Raw genomic sequence first — 18,318 nt, 5'->3', positions numbered from 1 at the left:
GACCACACCGCTCCCAGCCATCGGTGCCCTCCTCTGGAGCTGCCCGGCATAATCCAGGAGGCGGCTGACATGAAGGGACTTTTTTCCATCCCTCTCCTTCCCCAGCCCAGATCGGATGATCTGGCGGGAAGGTTTTTGGCTCCACCGTCCTGATCCCATCTGGCCTCGTTTCCCAGCAGTGACGTCCTTACTGGACCGAGGCTGCAGCCGGACCGGGTAGACTGAGAGCGCCGGTTTCCACATATGCGCTCATCACCAGAGTGGAGGGGTTTTACAGAGCGGAAATTCCCTCGGTGCCCCCCCCTGGATTGGCGGAGGCTCTCGGAGCAAAGATGTCCAGGTTGGACCAGCGTCCTGCGCCTCCAGGGAGGCATGACCAGACGGTGACGTTGCTCTCCAACCGAGCTCACCAACATGCGTTCCAGGCGACTGCAGCGAACAATAATGTTGCGCCGCTGACGTACAGCATCTCAGAGGCCGGAGGGACAGACCTGCCTCAGGAGACGAGGAGCTCCCTCTGCAGGCGTCTGACGTCTCCCTCAACCCGTGTGCCTCGGCTGCCTTGTCTCGCATCACAGCCTGGATGACAATGGTTCAGAGGTTCACCTAGCTTGTCACTCCCCCTCCCTGTCGAAGAAGCTGCAAATGGACTCGCTGGAAGGCCCCATTACGACGGACGCACTGTTTGGAGCCAATTTTCAAGCCGGAGGAGGTGTCGAAGACTGGAAAGGGTGCCGTGGCCGAGACAGCAGAGACGCGCCACAGCTGCAGCAGCGTCTTCTTGCTCCGCTCCGCCACCAGCCTCTCCCGTCAGAGTACAGCCCTCCTAATCCCGACAAGCTGCAGGTCTCACGGGGGAGAAGATTTTAAAATGATTCATTGAGGAGGACGGGTGTGCATAATGATGGTTTGAGTTTTTGGAATAAAACGTAAACATCATTCAGGAATTAAAGTGTCTGTTTTCAGCCTGTCAGTTCGTACGATCTCACAGCGGCTTTTTCTCACACATCCTCCAACAGGGTTTAAATCACTGCAGTCCGAGAAAACAGACAAAATGCGCGCGTGAGCAACACAGCATTCAAAATGAATGTTTTCAGCAAACCGAGTCCAGTGGGAAACCTCGCTCTCAGCCCAAGCTGTGCGCTACCTCCTCAGCGCACAGCTTGGGCTGAGCAGCACGGATGTGAGCCCGCATGACGGCGGTGATTGGCGTCTATAAAACGTGACGCGGAGTGGCATTGAGCGTGCGCTCCAGATAGATGGATGAACCGTTATCAGCAGGGGATTCACGCAATAGTATAGCTCAAACCCCCGTTCGGAGGAACTCTAGAGACGTTTTCTGTCATCTCTAGAACAGATCTCGTCCCCCCTCGCAGAAGCTCAGGAAATTCTGATTAAAAATGTAATTTCCAGGGTCCCACAAGAAAAGGAAAACACAGGGTTCCACTCTTGTCACTTCCTGGTCCCAAACGGACCGGAAGGATGAGATTTATCTTAGATTTGAACTGTGAGACAACATTTCCATTTAAAATGCGTCGAGTCACTGCAGCCACCACACAGAGCAGGGAGGAGAATTCTGCTTTATCTGGACATCTGTTGCTGCTGACCCGCTTTTCCAGACAGGTGGCAGCAGTACAACTCACGTGAAACCGGCAGAGTGATATAGCCGTTTCCGTCAGCAGACTTACGTCACACGTGTCAGACTTCACAGAGGCACATACATTTCTCACACTGTGGCCACCCCACACAGCAACTCATATAAATGTTTTTGGAGTGTCACGGTTTTTTGAATGTGATTCAGCACTTTGCCTCTGTGCTGCAGAATCGTCATGTGTTGATTCACACAGACAGCAAGTGACTACCGCATACATAACCGGCAGGGGGGGTGCGTGCTCAGCCCAAATGGTACACATTGTGAGACAGCTGCTGTGTTGGGCACATCAAAATCTGCTCTCCATCAGAGCAGTTTACATGGCGGATGTGATGTCCAGGGACGATCCGCGTCACGCAGCTGATGGCTCAGACATTGCAGAAATTTAGCAAAGCGGCTGTGGTCCTGTTTGTAACACGAGAGAACACTCAATGTCAACTATAGTTCTCACTGAGCCCGCGGGATGAACCACCGCTAGGGGTGGACGCATTTGCTCACAGCCCGTGGCCCAAAATGCTTCTTCACACATTTCCCCCAGTCCCTCTGATATCACGGTTTCTGAACCGAGTTCAGGAGCGGGGACTGACAGCTCCCTGGTGGTGCATGAACGCCCCATGGTTCCCAGTTCTACAACACCCGTTATCGGGCGCCCGTGGAAACTGCCGTGGAGGGAGGAGCGATCAGGAGTTACCCAGAAATAGGCCAGCACCTTTGAGTCTGGCTGCTGACCAGATCCGCTTAGAGAAGATGGATCTCTCTCAAGATGTAGTGCGTACGATTCAGGATTCACGTGCAGCTTCCACTACAACGCTGCTGTACGGAGAAAGGTGTAGAGGCCACCGTCCACTAGGTGGCATGCTGTCCTTTCTGCAGCAGCTGATGGACAGAAATCTGGCATTCAGCACGATTGAAACGTACGCTGCAGCCATCTCTTCTTGTCACGAAGGTTTTCGGGGACAGAACAGCTTTTAATCATCCACTGATGAAGCGTTTTTTAAAAGGTGTACAGAGACTCAGGCCTGTTTTCATGCCCACTTGCTCCACAGTGGTATTTAACGCTGGTCCTGCGAGCCCTGATCAAAGCTCTATTCGAGCCACTAGATCAGTTTCCGATTAAATTCTTGTCTTTTAAAACAGCCCTGCTGCTGGCTTTAGCATCCGCTAAGAGTGATTTATCTGCCCTCTCTGTCGCTGAACTAGGCTGATGGCAGCTCAGCTGATCTGAGACCTAATCCAGCGTTTTACGCCTAAAACATCACGTGCTCTTTAAATCAAGAGCGATTTCATTGGAGGGATTTTTCCCTCCTCCCCACAATCAGAAGAAGAAGCATCTTTCCATCTTCGTTGACGTGTTACGTAACACGCACGGCGGCATTGTGTCAGACTCGACATTTGTTTGTGCACTATAGAGACGCATCTGCAGGTCGCCTGTCACACTGGCTGTGTGAGGCCATTTCTAAAGCCTACAGAGCATCAAATTTAGAGCCTCCTGACAACCTCAAGGCGCACCACATCTTCAACTGCTTTGCATAATGGTACAACAATGCGGCCGCGTGGTCAACACCCTGTTCATTTAATCGCTTCTATTTACGCGATGTGACGACTCGTTCCATGACACATTCTGTCCTTAGTGTTTTAACAGAATGAATATTTTTGTTTCATGAAATCTCGTTTAAAATCACGTCTGACTGCTTGCATTTACAGTGTGAGATGTTATCAGTCACAGGTTATGACTGTTGTTCTTGTTCTATGGTTATTAATCAGTTCATTTATTATTAATCTGTTCATATTGAGCCGTGGATCTGCTCTGTTCACGGCCTTTTTCAGCCTCTCCTCCTTTCTGTTGAAAACCTTTCCGGGGCGTTCATGCACTCGAAATGCGTAAATTACGCAGTGCGTATTTACGCACATGGAGAGCTGAGTGACAAGATGTTGTTTTTGGGCAAGCAGGCCCTTCTTATGGTGTTTGAATGGACCCAGTGAGGCGGAGACTAAATCTGCTTAACCCACCAGCGATAGCTTTAAAGGGCAAAGCCTATACAAAATAGAACGTTGGTTACATACTGTAACCCCAGATTCTATGAGTATAGGCTAGCCCTTTAAGCGTCGGGCCTCACTGGCTCCTAAATGGCTGAAGAAAAAGCTATTTGGGAGCCGATTCCCCATTCTTAACGTAATTTATACGGACTGGGTGGGGCCCACACAACAGGTGGGCGTGGACTAAATTTTTTCAGTGCGATGCTTTGCATGACGGGAAAAACCCACCAGCGACAGCCTTAAAGGGCGAAGCCTATACGAAATAGAATCTGGGGTTACAGTACGTAACCAACGTTTTACTTCAAAAGTCTTAAATGAGAGTTGTGGTGGTATTTATTGTGTGAATGTTTATGAAGCATTCACACTATTAGGATCCATTTTCTAAACCATTTCAACAAATCATAAATCAAAACATTCAGCTCTTTAAGGACAACCCTGCTATGACTTTGGGTACTGGTGAAGTATTTAGCCTTTTTTGAATGAATTGAGCTCATTTTACATCTTTCACAACCTTTTACAAATTTAAATATTTCTGGCAATTTTCAGCTAATTCAGCAAAAAAGTGCTCTCTCCTCATCTTTACGATAATTTCCGCTTTTTGTGCTCTATATTCTGCTAATTTAAGCTGTTTTCATATAAATTCTTTTCTCAATTCCTTCTGGTAATTTATGCGCTGATGGAATAAGCATTCACACTGCATTTTTGCAGGAAATGCAATTTCTCTAGTTGAACTTATTTTGATTATTCAATGCACTGGCACTGGATGCTTTAGTTTAGTTTAATTGAACTTGTATGAAACAGAAAAATGATTGTTTGGAAGATTGAGAAGCTACTGAGCATCAAGTAAAAGTGGTTTTTCTTCCAGCTCAAACATAGTAATCACTGCAGATAAATTCAGGTGGTGAGAAAGATTTGTCAAACTTGAGTAGTCACAGCCCACACATTGCAAAAATGTTTATTTGATGGTACAAGAAAAAGCCATTTACTATGTCATTAACAAACTCCTGTCACTATAGTCAAAAAAAAGGAAGTATACAATAAATTTGTAAACAAACCATTAATGCAAACAAAATAACACTATTCACTTGGGTAAAAAAAATAATTGTTTGGCTCTAATCTATGACATGCATTTAACTTTAAATTAATTATCCAATGAAAAAATAACTACATGGAAAATGTTAGCCTTCCAAAGTCAGTGGAGTTAATTCTTTTAACCTACCTACCTAAGTAATGTATTTTTTTTGGTTAGATGTTATTCATAGTATATGCTTTAAAGTTATATAAACTGCATGTGTTTCCTTTACATAGTGCTCAATAACGTTTAATAATACATGCTTATAAACCTTTAAATAATGACCACTTCTTCTAGGTTTCCTAAAGCCTTATTTTGTTGGTTCTAGCAGCTTGGACGCACTATTAAAACTTGTATAATCCAAAGTTTATTATGTTGTTAAATGTGTAGATATAAAACTTTGGTGTTCTCTTACTCACTGTTGGTCTCCATACTCTCACATAGTTCAGTCTTAACTTCTCCGTTTGGTCGGTCTCCTCCCTTCTGGGTCAGCTTTCCCGACATGGTGGCTGCTGTCACGATTGCCTGTAAAATGATGCATTTAGTGACCCAGCAGAAATCCATGAATTAGAGATGAAGACTGTCAACATGGTATATGTCTGCTAGCATCAGCCACAAACCAAAAAGATATTGAGACCATCAAATCTGAGTTAGAAAGAAAAGTACAGGCATAACTGCTTGTGGTGATCATTTCTTTCTCCTTCTATTTGTCCAATCAGTTTTGTATAAAATTCCATATACATGTATTTACCTCTGTCATTTACATCCAACAGCAGCAGAAAACTGAACACCTGTTTTCAAATTAAAGCAAAGTAGCCATCAACTACACTTTATGTAAGCAGCTTGCCTATTTTTGTGTTAAGTTGTTAGGCTTATTCATTTTTCTATGGCAAGTAGCAGTGTTGTCAAAGTTATTTAAAAAAAAAAGGTTTAATGATACATCTATGATGTAAAAAATAAATTGTCAATTCATTTTGCCCTCAAAGTTGCAAAGACAAAACTGTTGGTAACCTATGACCTGACTAAACTTTGTTGGCTTTTCACCTGGATTATTAAGCATGCACTTTAACATTGTTAATCTAGCTTTGTTTAAAATACACTGTTTTATACTCCTAAATTAGACATGTTCTGCCACTTGGAATTGGTTCATCACTGGGTAGTTAGTTACTTTTCTAAAATTTGATCATTACGTTTTACAGGACATAGTAAATCACTGGAGGTCAGATTTCACAGCACTAACCAGTTGTGTTTCTTTTGTGTCTATTGAACAGGAACAGTATTGCACCGTGGTAGATCCAGCTATTCTGCACAGAATATGTGAGAAAGGGATCCAAATTCCAGCAATATTGTGATCATCTTAACCCAATCAGGTACTTTAATCCCATTTTCAGTTTTCCTTCTTGAGAAGCAAAAGCACTAATACCAGTTATAAGAAAATTACCATTTCAAACATTTAAAATGAAAATTGTCTCATTTACCTTAGAAAAACATCTGAAATGTTTGGTGGTCTACTTATGAAGACTCGGGTAAGTTTATCATATTTTATATGGGGGACAATGACAGGCAAAGGTAGAGCTGGTGACATGATGCAGAGAAGGAAGGTAGACGTTTATGTGTGCAAGATACCAAGTGGAAGGGCAGTATGGCTCATAGTTTAAACTGTTTTACCATAGTGTGGATAGAAAGAGAAATGGAGTAGAGGTGATCCTGAAGGAGGAGTTGGCAAAGAATGTAGGATAGGTGAAAAGAGTGATGCATCTGAAGGTAGAAGTACTGATGCTAAACATTGTCAGTGGTTATGCTCCACAGGTTGGATGTGATGGGGAGGAGAAAGATACAGATGAAGTGATAGAAAGTATTCTCAGGAGAAAAGCGTGGTAATCAAAGCAGACCTGAATGGACATGTTGGTGAAGGAAACAATTAAAGGGGATGAGGAAGTGAGGGTGTCAGGAAAAGAAACAAAGAAGGACATATGGAATTTGGTGGATTTTGCCAAGAGAATGGAAATAGTTGTAGTCAACAAAGTTACCCATAAGAGTGGAGGAAGGAGTATGCAAGTCGACTACATTCTGTGTAAGAGGAAACCTGAGGGAGACTCTAAAGTTGTGGCAGGGGAAAGCGTGGTCAGACAGCATCGGATGGTTGTGTAGAATTGTTGTGGTAAAAAAAGAGCTTCCGATGACTGGGTTACTACAACAACAGTAACTAGAGAGAAAGATAGAAGTTACTTGGTGTACCATCTGGACAGAGAATGGATGATAAGGAAACCTGGTGGAGAAATAGTGAAGTGCAGGAAGCTATTCAGAAAAAGGGGTTAGTCAAGAAGAAATATGACGGTGAGACTGAAGAGAGGAGACAAGAATAAAAAGAAATTGGATGTAGAGCAAAGAGGGAGGTAGCTATGGAAAAGCAAAAGGTGTATGATGAATTGTATAGGAGGCTAAACACTAAAGAGGGTGAGAACCACAGATGCCATTTTTGCTTTGAGAGGGTCAGAAAGAACTGCATTGTGTCTTTGTAGATTTAGAAAAAGCAGATGACAGGGGAAGGAGGTATGGAGTGGCAGAGGACAGCAGGACTGACAGATAACTTCAAGGTGGGAACAGGTGGAAGAAAGCGCTTGAAAGTCAGCCATAGTAAGAGTGCATGAATGAGGGGGAGTCCGGTGGAACAGTGAGGCTAAAAGGAGCAGGACTTCAAGTACTTGGAGCCCACTGTCCAGGAAAACGGTGAAAAAGAGTCCAGGCAGGATGGAGAATAATTTCAGGAGTAATTTGTTGTGCCAAAAGGGTGTCAGAAAAGGTAAAAGGAAATGTTTACACACAGTTGTGAGACCAGTCATGTTGTATGGTGTGGAGAAAGAACTGGAAGTGGCAGAAATGAAGATGGTGAGGTTCTCCTTAGAAGTGACAAGATTAGGAATAAAATCATCAGAGGTATAGCATAGGTTGAGCAACTGGGAGATAAAGTTAGAAAAACCAGACTGATGGTTTGGACATGTCCAGAAGAGGGACAGTGGGTATGTAGAAGGATGTAAGAAATGCAACTGCCAGGAGAGTGAGGCGAAGGCACCTGAAGAGGGAAGAAGAGAAGGCTTATGACAATGGCAAGAAATTAAGATCATTCTTGGTACCAGTTGGACTTCATTAGGACTTTCTCAAGGCACAGTTGTCAAGAGAAGATTTTCTATTTTGGGAGCCTTGGGGTCTCTATTTTAGGTCAACAATGTAGTTCTGTTCGTGCCGAGTGTCAAGTGCTTGGGGAGGAGAGTCAGCACCTTCATATTTGAGGCCATGGTCCTGAACCGGAAAAGGGTGGATTTCGATCTTAAGTTTTAAGTTCTGCCTCAAGTGGAGGAGTTTAAGTATCTTGGGGCTATTCATGAGTGAGGGAAGAATGGACCATGAGATAGACACAGCATCTGTAGTATTACGGCCTTTGTACCACTCTGTTGTGGTGAAGAGAGAGCCGAGCTGTAAGGCAAAGCTGTCTGTTTACTGGTCAGTCTATGTTGCTATCCTCACCTATGGTCACAAGCTCTGGGGTAGTGAGGGAAATAATGAGAGTGGATACAGATGGTTGAATTGTTTCCTCCGCAGGGTATCTGGACTCTCCCTTAGAGAAAGAAGTTCAGTTATACGGGAGAGACTCTGAGTAAAACTGCTGCTCCACTACATTGAGAGGAGCCAGTTGAGGTGGTCCGGGCATCTGGTAAGGATGCCCCCTGGAAGCCTCCCTAGGGAGATGCTTTGGGGACTGGGAGGAGACCTGGGAATACCTTGGGGTCCCCCCAAAAGAGGTGGCTGTGGAAAGAGATGTTTGGACCTCTCTGTTCAAGCTGCTTCCATTGCGACCCGACTTCAGAACAAGCGGAAGATAAGGAACGAAAGGATGGTTTTGGTGGTTTGGGTATCTGATGAGAATCAAAACTTACTAGAGGGATTAGTGTTTCCCCATAGATAAATTGCCATTTCAGGGCTTTCATAAGAGCTGGAGAGTGTGTTAACTGTGTTTCTCTCCTGTACCTGTAGCCTTCATGACCTGACTACAAATAGGTGGTAGAAGACGGCGTTCTTTCAGTCTTCTACCACTTATTTTTAGTCATGGGGACATCCATTACTTTCCACTTGTTCCAGAGTCAGGTCACCTATACATTTCTTTCCATAGCCAACTCTTATGGAAAGATTTCAGAGCTTAGGTCAACTAAGAGACATAGGTATCCTCACAACTGGACATGTTGGAAAGGTTCCCTAGGGTGGTATCCAGGGGATACCTTTAGTGGATGACCTGATCACTTCTACTGGATCCTCTTGATGTGGAGAAGTAACGAGACTCTGTTCTAAAGGGAGAGTTTACCTACAGTTTGGAGAAATCTCATTCTTTTGGTCACTACCAAAAGAATATGACCATAAGTGGACCTACCAGTAAACGGAGCTTTAGCATTGCTATGTAGCTCCCTCTTCACCACAACAGACAGGCACAGGGTGTGTAATACTATGGCACTTACACTCATTCATCAGTTCCATTCTTCCCTTACTTGTGAACAAAACCCCAAGATACTTGAGGTAGAAACCTACTCCTAACTTGGAACATTTCCAGTGAAAGTTGGCAATCACAGCATATGACACCAATAGTAAAAAATAATCCACACTGTACCAAGAAATTCTGTCCCTAAACATTGTGAACAGAAGCAATGACAATGAAGTCCAATTCCCACCCTGAAGTTAACCAAACTCAGCACTTTTATATTATCATCAATTGGACTCTTCCCGAACAAACATCCCATTACACCAGGTTTCCCATTAAACACTACAGCTCCTCACTTGACACCCTGTAATTTGCATTTTCTAAATTTACAAAGACAATGAAGTTCTTTCTGGCCATCTCTGTACTTCTCCATCAGCATTCTCCAAGTAAATATGATGATGATCTTTCTTTGCACAAAACTATATTGCTGCTTACAAATAGTCACCTCTTCTCCAAGTCTGGCATCCACAGCTCTGTCAGAGATCACTGACCTTCATCACATCACCCTTGCTATTAAAAATGGGTACCAGCACACTTATACATTCCTTAGGCACTTTCTCACTTTAAAAATTGCCATTAAATAATAAAGTCAAAAAACTAATTTCTCACCAACCTTTTCTGGTTAAGTTTCTATGTCCTTTACTTAATCTTTCCAGTTTGATCCCTTTGTTGCCAGTCCCTCTTTAGTGTCCAGCCTAATGGACAACTCATCATATTCCTGTCTTTTCCTATTTTTTGGTGAAGTTCTTACACTTCACTTTTCTATCACCATTATTTTTTTTTTACCATCTCCTCTCTGAACTCAGCAAAATTCTTCCTTACACCAACCATCATCCAGTGTGATATGCTCTTCCCTGCCACAACTTTATAGTCTCGGTCCCATCTCGTTCCCCAAGACGGGATGAAAGGGTATCAGCCTTCTACCAATATACCCACTGTCCCTCCTCTGGACATGTCCAAACCATCAGTCTGGCTTCTCTAACTTTATCTCCCAGTTATTCAACTTGTGCTGTACCTCTGATAATATCACTCCTAAGGAGAACTTCAATTCTTTTGCCAATGCCACTGTCTCCTAAACTTATCCTTAGAGCTTTGCTGACACCCTTTTGTAACAAATCTTTACTCCACCCCTTCCATTCTGCCTGGACTTTTTTTCACATTCCCCAAGTACTTGAGCTCCTTGTAGCCTAACTATTCCACCTGTCTCCCTCTCATTCACACACTTCTTGCTGTGGCTGAATTTCCTTCCCCTTTTTTGAAGTGCACACCTCTAGTTGGTTCATCACCAGAGCAAACAAGAAGGGGCTCAGAGCAGAGTCTTGATGCAATCCCATTTCCAGCTTGAAGCTATCTGTCACTCCTACAACACATCTCACCACTGTTCTCATACATGTCCTGTACTAGTCTAACATACTTCTCTGCCACTCCTCCTCCTTTGACACCCTGTCATACGATTTTTCTAAATCTACAAATACACAATGGAGTTCTTTCTGACCCTCTGTAGATCCATCAACATCCTGAAAGCAAAGATGGCATCTGTGGTGCTCTCTTGGCATGAAACCATACTACTACTCACAGTTACCTCTCTAGTCTAGTTTCCACAACTCTGTATATCACACTTATCCACTGTTCAGACATTTTCTCCTCCTCAAAATGCCATTGGATATTTGAGTAAAAAACCTCACTGCTATCTGTTCAAGTAATTTTCAAACATGTGTCACCAGGTCCTACTGCCTTCCTCTTCATTCATTTCAGAGATTTCCAGACTTAAACCTCACTAGTCTTTCCCACTTCCTGGTCTACAGTTTGTATGACTTTTTGCCCTTTCGTTCTCTTAATTTCTTCATTCATTCCTCAAAGTACTCCTTCCATCTTCTCCTCACTTGTACATTACCATTTTTATCTTTAACAAGCCTAACCTGCTGCACATCCTTTCCACCCATCTCGCAAATCGATACAAGTCATTCATGCCTTCTTTAGCGTCCACTCTCTCATACAACTCATCAGATGCCTTCTGCTTCACATCTGGTACCTCTCTCTTTGAATAGCTTCCTTCACTTCACTATTCCACTACCATGTTTCCTTATCATCCATTTTCTGTCCAGATGACACACCAAGTACCTTCCTAACTTTATCTCTAATTACTATTCCTGTAGTAGCCCAGTCATCTGGAAGTTCTTTCTTACCCACCAGAGCCTTTAACAGCTCCTCTTTGAACTCCTCACAACATTCTTCTTTCCTCAGCTTTCACCATTCTAATCATCTTCTCTGATTTTACTCTTTTTGTATTCTTCACAACAGTCATTCCACACAACCATCCGATGCTGTCTGGCCACACTCCCCAATCTCCCTCAGGTTTCCTCTTCTACACATAATCTAGTCTACCTGTGTACTCCTTCCTCCACCCTTATAGGTCACGCTGTTACTCCCTCTTTTGGAAGAAAGTGTTGACTACAGCCATTTCCACTCTCTTGGCAAAATCTACCACCATCTATAATTCCTGGTTTCTTTCCTTGACACCAAACCTACCCATCACTTCCTCATTCCCTCCGTTTCCTTCACAACATGTCCATTCAGGTCTTCTCAGATCACCTCTCTCTCCTCCCTGGGATTATTCTATCACTTCTTCCAAATACTTTTAAAATGTATCTTTCTCCTCCACATCCAACATATGGAGCATCACACTCTTAACATTTACTACATTCTTTGCCAACTCCATTTATCATTATATACACACCATGGTAAGATAGTGTAAACCCTGTTCCAAGACTTGCTGCCCTTCAACTTGGTCTCTTGGACACATAAAACATCTAACTTCCTTCTATGCAATATGTTAGCCAGTTCTCTACCATTGCCCATCATTGACACCACATTTAGAGTTGTCACCTTCAGTCCTACAAACCAGATTCCAAAAAAGTTGGGACAATAAACAAATTGTGAATAAAAACTGAATGCAATGATGTGGAGATGGCAAAAGTCAATTTTTTTTGTAATATAACATGTATGACAGATCAAAAGTTTAATCTGAGTAAATGTAACATTCTAAAGGAAAAATATGTTGATTCAAAATTTCACAGTGTCAACAAATCCCAAAAAAGTTGGGACAAGTAGCAATAAGTGGCTGGAAAAAGGAAACTGAGCATATAACGACCAGCTGGAAGGTCAATTGACAACATGATTGGGTATAAAAAGAGTTTCTGAGAAGCCAAGATGGTAAGAGGATCACCAATTCCACCATTGTTGCGCAGAAAGATAGTGCAGCAATACCAGAATGGTGTTACCCAGCGTAAAATAGCAAAGACTTTTAAGTTATCATCATCAACCGTGCATAACATCATCAAAAGATTCAGAGAATCTGGAACAATCGCTGTGCATAAGGGTCAAGGCCGTAAAACTCTACTGGATGCTCGTGATCTCCGGGCCCTTAAACGTCACTGCACCTCAAACAGGAATGCCACTGTCAAGGAAATAACAGAATGGGCTCAGGAATACTTCCAGAAAGCATTGTCAGTGAAAACAATCCACCGTGCCATCTGTCGTTGTCAGCTGAAACTCTACAGTGCAAAAAGGAAGCCATTTCCAAGCAAGCTCCACAAGCTCAGACGTTTGCACTGGGCCAGGGGTCATTTAAAATGGAAGACTGTTCTGTGGTCAGATGAGTCACGATTTGAAGTTCTTTATGAAACACTGGGACGCCATGTCATCCGGACCAGAGAGGAAAAGGATAGCCCAAGTTGTTATCAACGCTCCGTTCAGAAGCCTGCATCACTGATGGTATGGGGTGGCATGGGCAGCTTGCATGTCTGGAAAGGCACCATTAATGCAGAGAACTATGTTCAAGTTCTAGAACAACATATGCTCCCATCTAGACGTCATCTCTTTCAAGGAAGACCCTGCATTTGTCAACACGATAATGCCAGACCACATTCTGCAGCAATCACAACATCATGGCTACGTAGGAGAAGGATCCGGGTACTGAAATGGCCAGCCTGCAGTCCAGATCTTTCACCTATAGAGAACATTTGGCGCATCATAAAGAGGAAGGTGCGACAAAGAAGGCCCAAGACGATTGAACAGTTAGAGGCCTGTATTAGACATGAATGGGAGAGCATTCCTATTTCTAAACTTGAGAAACTGGTCTCCTCTGTCCCCAGACGTCTGTTGTAAGAAGAAGGGGCGATGCCACACAGTGGTAAAAATGGACTTGTCCCAACTTTTTTGGGATTTGGAAACAATAGATTTTTCCCTTAAAATGATACATTCTCTCAGTTTAAGCTTTTGATCTGTGATTTGTGTTCTATTCTGAATAAAATATTAGATGTTGGCACCTGCACATCGTTTTTATTCACAATTTGTTTAGTGTCCCAACTTTTTTGGAATCCGGTTTGTACATTTGTGTCTTTCCTCTTGTGATCTTCAACTAACAGTAGCCCAATTTCCAACAGCACCAGTAGCGGTTGTTGTTAACCCAGGCCTCGACCAATGTGATATGGCGTCACTTTGATAAACTCGAAATATAGTTTTGGATAAAGTGTTTTACATTGGATGCCCTTCCTGACAAAACCCTCACCATTTACCTGGGCTTGGAACTGGCACAACAGGCATGTGCTCCCTAGTGGCTGGTTTAGGGCAGTGTGCATTCTTGATGTTTTAATATCTAAGATTACAGTCATTACCATCCTCTTGGATAAATTCCCCACCATCTGTTCTTCCTCATATTCTCTGCTTCCTTCACCAACATGTCCTATAGGACTGCTATGAATACTCTCCATCACTTCATCTACATCCTTCCACAATTTCTTTCTTTTCTAAATCACATCCAACCATAACAGGAACATGTCCTATGACAACATTCACCATCTGATTGTGAACCTTTAGACACACCACCACCACTACCCCATTACTCTTTCTACCTACATCACAACAACAGTTTAAACCCTGTCCCAATGCTACAAATCTTGCTGCTCTTCCAGTTGGTTACTTGCACACATAAAATAACTATCTTCCTTGTTTACATGATGTCAGCCAACTCTCTACCTTTGACAGTCATTGTCCCAACATTTAAAGTTGCTAGCTTCAGTTCTCCACCCTTAACATTTTTCTTTTTTTTTTTGTCACCAGGCATGTTTCCTGAGTTGGGGTCTTTGAATAACATTATCCCAATTTCAACTGGCACACCTTTTGTGAACAGCAATGATGGCAGTCGGTGTTAACCTGGACCTTGAACCTTCACCCAAGCTTGAGACCAGCATCAGAGATACATTGGCTTGTGCTCCCTAGTGGCTGGTTTTGAAACGTACAGTATTGAAAATAAAATAAACAACAAAGTTGTCTTGGTTTTAAATTGAACTATTTAAAATGCACCCATTTAGTCTAATAATTTGTAATATTAAAGCTTCTAAAACAAAATTATATTTGTTGAGTTGAATGAAAACACTGCCAAAAGTTAAAGCGAGTCTTGTTATCAGTAACTACCAGACTAATGTTGCAGCTACTTGTACAATTCCAGATGGTTGTGAAAGTCCTTACCTTGAAGCTGCGTTTTCGTTTGGGGACGTTCTGCTCAGGGTGGAAGAGGATGATATAAACCTTAGGCATGTAGAGCATCCCCAGAGAGACGGAAGCTGACAGGCTGAGAGAGATTGTCAAAGTGGTAGTTTGGATATACATCTGAAACAAGAAAAATCACACAGAGAAACAGGAGCAATTTAAAACATTAAATTTTTCATAGATAATGCTGCAGATTATCAGAAATTGGCAAATGAGAAGTAAGGAATTGTCAAAAAGTGAAATTCATAAAATCTGTGTAATATTCCAAATGTTTTTCACTTTCAAGATACTTACTGTAAATATGACTTAAGTACAGTGTATTGATTTGAGTGTGAGAAACCACATTCATTTTCAAATGTATTTTTTAGAGTAAAGAGAGTTTGACCTTCATGAGAGCTAATTCAAACTCTCTTTCATAAATTGAATTGTTGGAGAACTACAATTTTCTTCACTATTCAGCTGAACGTTGACTGAGGCATTGTCAGATAGACATCAAGACCTGTACTGTACACCAAAGTGAACTAGGTGGTTGAAATGCTGGACTGTCACATTGCCAGGCAGCGGAGAAGATTGTCTGCATCCTGCTAAGTTTCCCCATTTTATTAAACTGCATAAATTCTTCCAAGTAAGTTTGAGAATAGCTATACTGAAACAAGATCAGCAAACACACATGCGCTGCAGTTGGACTGCTCACTGGTCCACAGTAAGTTTCACAGAGGAGGACAGCTGTAATGACGGACTTCACCCACAATCCTGACACAGCTGACAAGCTCTCAAGACGTGGGGCTTATCATGTGAATCCTGGCTTCGCTGTTTGGAAGGAAAGGAGTAACGCACGACTGAGGTAAAAATGGAAGATGATGTCCAGGAGAAAAAACTAATAGAGTTGCAGAAGGAAGGAAGACATACGACACAAAAATTGATGTTTTGGGAAGAGAAGAAAGTGGCTTGTGGTGGTACTGATCAAGAGAAGGACAGAACTACCAGAGCGAGAACAATGTGCAACATTGTCAGGAAATGCTCAGATGCACCAAATGATGTGTTTGTAACTACAACCTGACAAGAAAATCATAGAGTCAGGCTGCACTGCTAACTCAGTAGCTTTCCTTCTTAAACAATGAGTATATAAAATGCCATGCTACTCAGCAGTTTTATTTTATGTTAGGTTTCCAATACAAAAAGAAGTACTCCACTACAATAACAAGCAGTGCTAATCCTACAGTGAAAGCAATCAGACTAACATTATGAACCATTCAGCCAGGATACCTAAAACCACAAAAATATCAGACACTAAAGATTTTGTCACTTAATCCTTTTTACTAGCCAGTGTTGGTACAGAGACACTGTCTGATCTCAAATCAGCCCTTTGCATTTTTAATATTTAAAGTGTGTAACCACTTCCGACCTGCTAACAACTCGTACACATTTGCAATTTAATTTATATTCACACCGAGCTGTGAACACTCTAAACATGCTTCCAGAATGGAAAACACATCAAACATTGTGTGCGAATTATTGTGTTAGCTATGACCTGAGGGTTTTCCAGCATTATTAGCAGCCCTGAGCTGTCTTCTTGTTACATTGTTTACCCATGAAATGAATTAACAAATGAATTAATTAATGAATTGATTCTCTTCAAATGAGCCTGTAGGAAAACATTCTTCTGCCAAAGATATCTAATTCCTCAGCAAAGCTTGGTCAGAACTTAGCTAGCTAAAACTAAAAGCTTGAAAAGTAAATAGGAGGAATTTTTTTAAATAGGTTTATATGGAATTTTTATGAGCAGCCACTACCTGAAGTAGACAGAAGTAGTAGTAGAGCAATCTCAAGAAGTAATTCCTACTGGGTAGCCAAGTTAACAGCCACTCAGAAGTATTTCTTATTTAGAACAACTCGAGCTGACTATAAACGAGCTTGCTGCCTACCACAAGAATAAATTCATTATTTAAAAAAAAAATTATAGACCATCATGTAATCACCCAAGTTCCTCAAAATAGCTAAATATCTTGGACCATTTAACATATTTGAACAAGACACTCAGAAAGTTATCATTGTATGTACATCTACAACTGATTAACCACTGAAGCAAGCTGGATTCAAGATGGCTGCCACAACTAATCAATTTTAGCAAGTACTGCACAAAGTACTTATACTATTATGAATAAATTCCACCCAAATTCTACCAATGGCTTTTTAAAATTTTCAGCTGATTAGATGAAGGTAGGAAAGCTGATGGAGAACTCTGTTTTATGGACGACGATAGAAGAAGTACGGTGCCTGGTTTACCTCAGATTATAACATTTCCATTCCTACATTGCAAAGCTTAGAAACATAAAATAAATAAATAATGGATAAAATGAAAACTGTTGATTGTTGAACACTTTAGAAGAGGTCTGTGTTAAAAAGGACAAGAAAAAGAAGACTTATTGAAAGTAAATATTTTTCTGCATTTGCATTTAACACATATTCTTAATAATGAGACAACTATTGTGCATGGCAGAGGTTTATATGGAAATTCTTGACCAGTCTATATTACTTTGCAAAAAGAGTTCCATTAAGGTCAGAGGACATTAGGTTTTGATGTCTAGGCCAAATGATTACTCTGTGCCAGTGACACAGACATTTTTGTTTTCATTTCACGACTCTTATTGCCTTCAATGTGAGAAAGCTTCTCTTTGAAAGACATTCATCATCTGGACAACTTTGTTATTTGCTCATTAAATATTACTATAGTGTTGACTATCATTAGTTTTGACTGTGAGAACAAATCACAAAACCAATATCTCTTTTGGCTGCTCCCTCAGTAATCGCTATAGTGAACAAACTCACATGAAGACTTGGCAATTGTTTTTATGCCAGATGCCCTTCCCCATGCTACCACAGCCCTCTGTGTGGAGCAGAGAGATGCCTTCTAGGGCACCTGGGGGAGCAGATGGTGGGGGTTAAGGGCCTTGCTCAATGGCCCAGAGTGGAGTACATGAGGGTGGAGGCAGGTGTAGGTGATTCACCTATCCCACCCACATTTTGATATCGTCAGTTCAGGGGGTTGAACCTGTGACCTTCTGATCACAAGCTCGCCATCTCTAGCCTATAAACCACTACTCCCCCCCTAAACCACAAAAAGATCTATTCATAATACAAATCAACGTAACCAGGTTCTAGAAGTCAAAACTGTACTGAAAGCAGAATTCCAACTCTCACTTACCTTATCTCATTCTATTTGACTACCTTTTCCTTTGTCTGTGCCCAATTTTATAAATAGAGCAAACTTTGGTGTGGTAGTAGCTGAGACCGATTCCAAAATTATAGCCTGAGCACTAACTGATCACAATCAATAAATGTTTAAACCTTTCCCCTCAACTATCGGAATCAACTCAGTTTGTTAGCGAAATTTATCATCAACCACTGTACACAATTTAACAAAACTTTCAGAATTTATATATATATATATATATATATATATATATATATATATATATA

General features: G+C 41.9%; 1 protein-coding gene across 2 annotated transcripts in view; it reads right to left on the bottom strand.

Annotated features, from left to right (window-relative positions):
* The window catches only part of grm8a (glutamate receptor, metabotropic 8a), a 327,929-nt gene that overhangs the window by 1,282 nt on the left and 308,329 nt on the right, over window positions 1–18,318 (bottom strand). For both annotated transcript variants that reach the window (XM_037695788.1, XM_037695789.1), the window contains 2 exons: window positions 14,818–14,958; window positions 5,180–5,285 (listed from right to left, as the gene is read on the bottom strand). In XM_037695788.1, the coding sequence (XP_037551716.1) occupies window positions 5,180–5,285; window positions 14,818–14,958 (247 nt within the window). The remainder of the gene's footprint in view (window positions 1–5,179; window positions 5,286–14,817; window positions 14,959–18,318) is intronic.

Source organism: Nematolebias whitei, chromosome 22 (assembly GCF_014905685.2).
Source record: "Nematolebias whitei isolate Nwh7 chromosome 22, NemWhi1, whole genome shotgun sequence".
Lineage (NCBI taxonomy): Eukaryota > Metazoa > Chordata > Actinopteri > Cyprinodontiformes > Rivulidae > Nematolebias > Nematolebias whitei.
The sequence above is the reverse complement of the archived record's forward strand: the minus strand, read 5'-3'. Positions and strand labels throughout refer to the sequence as shown.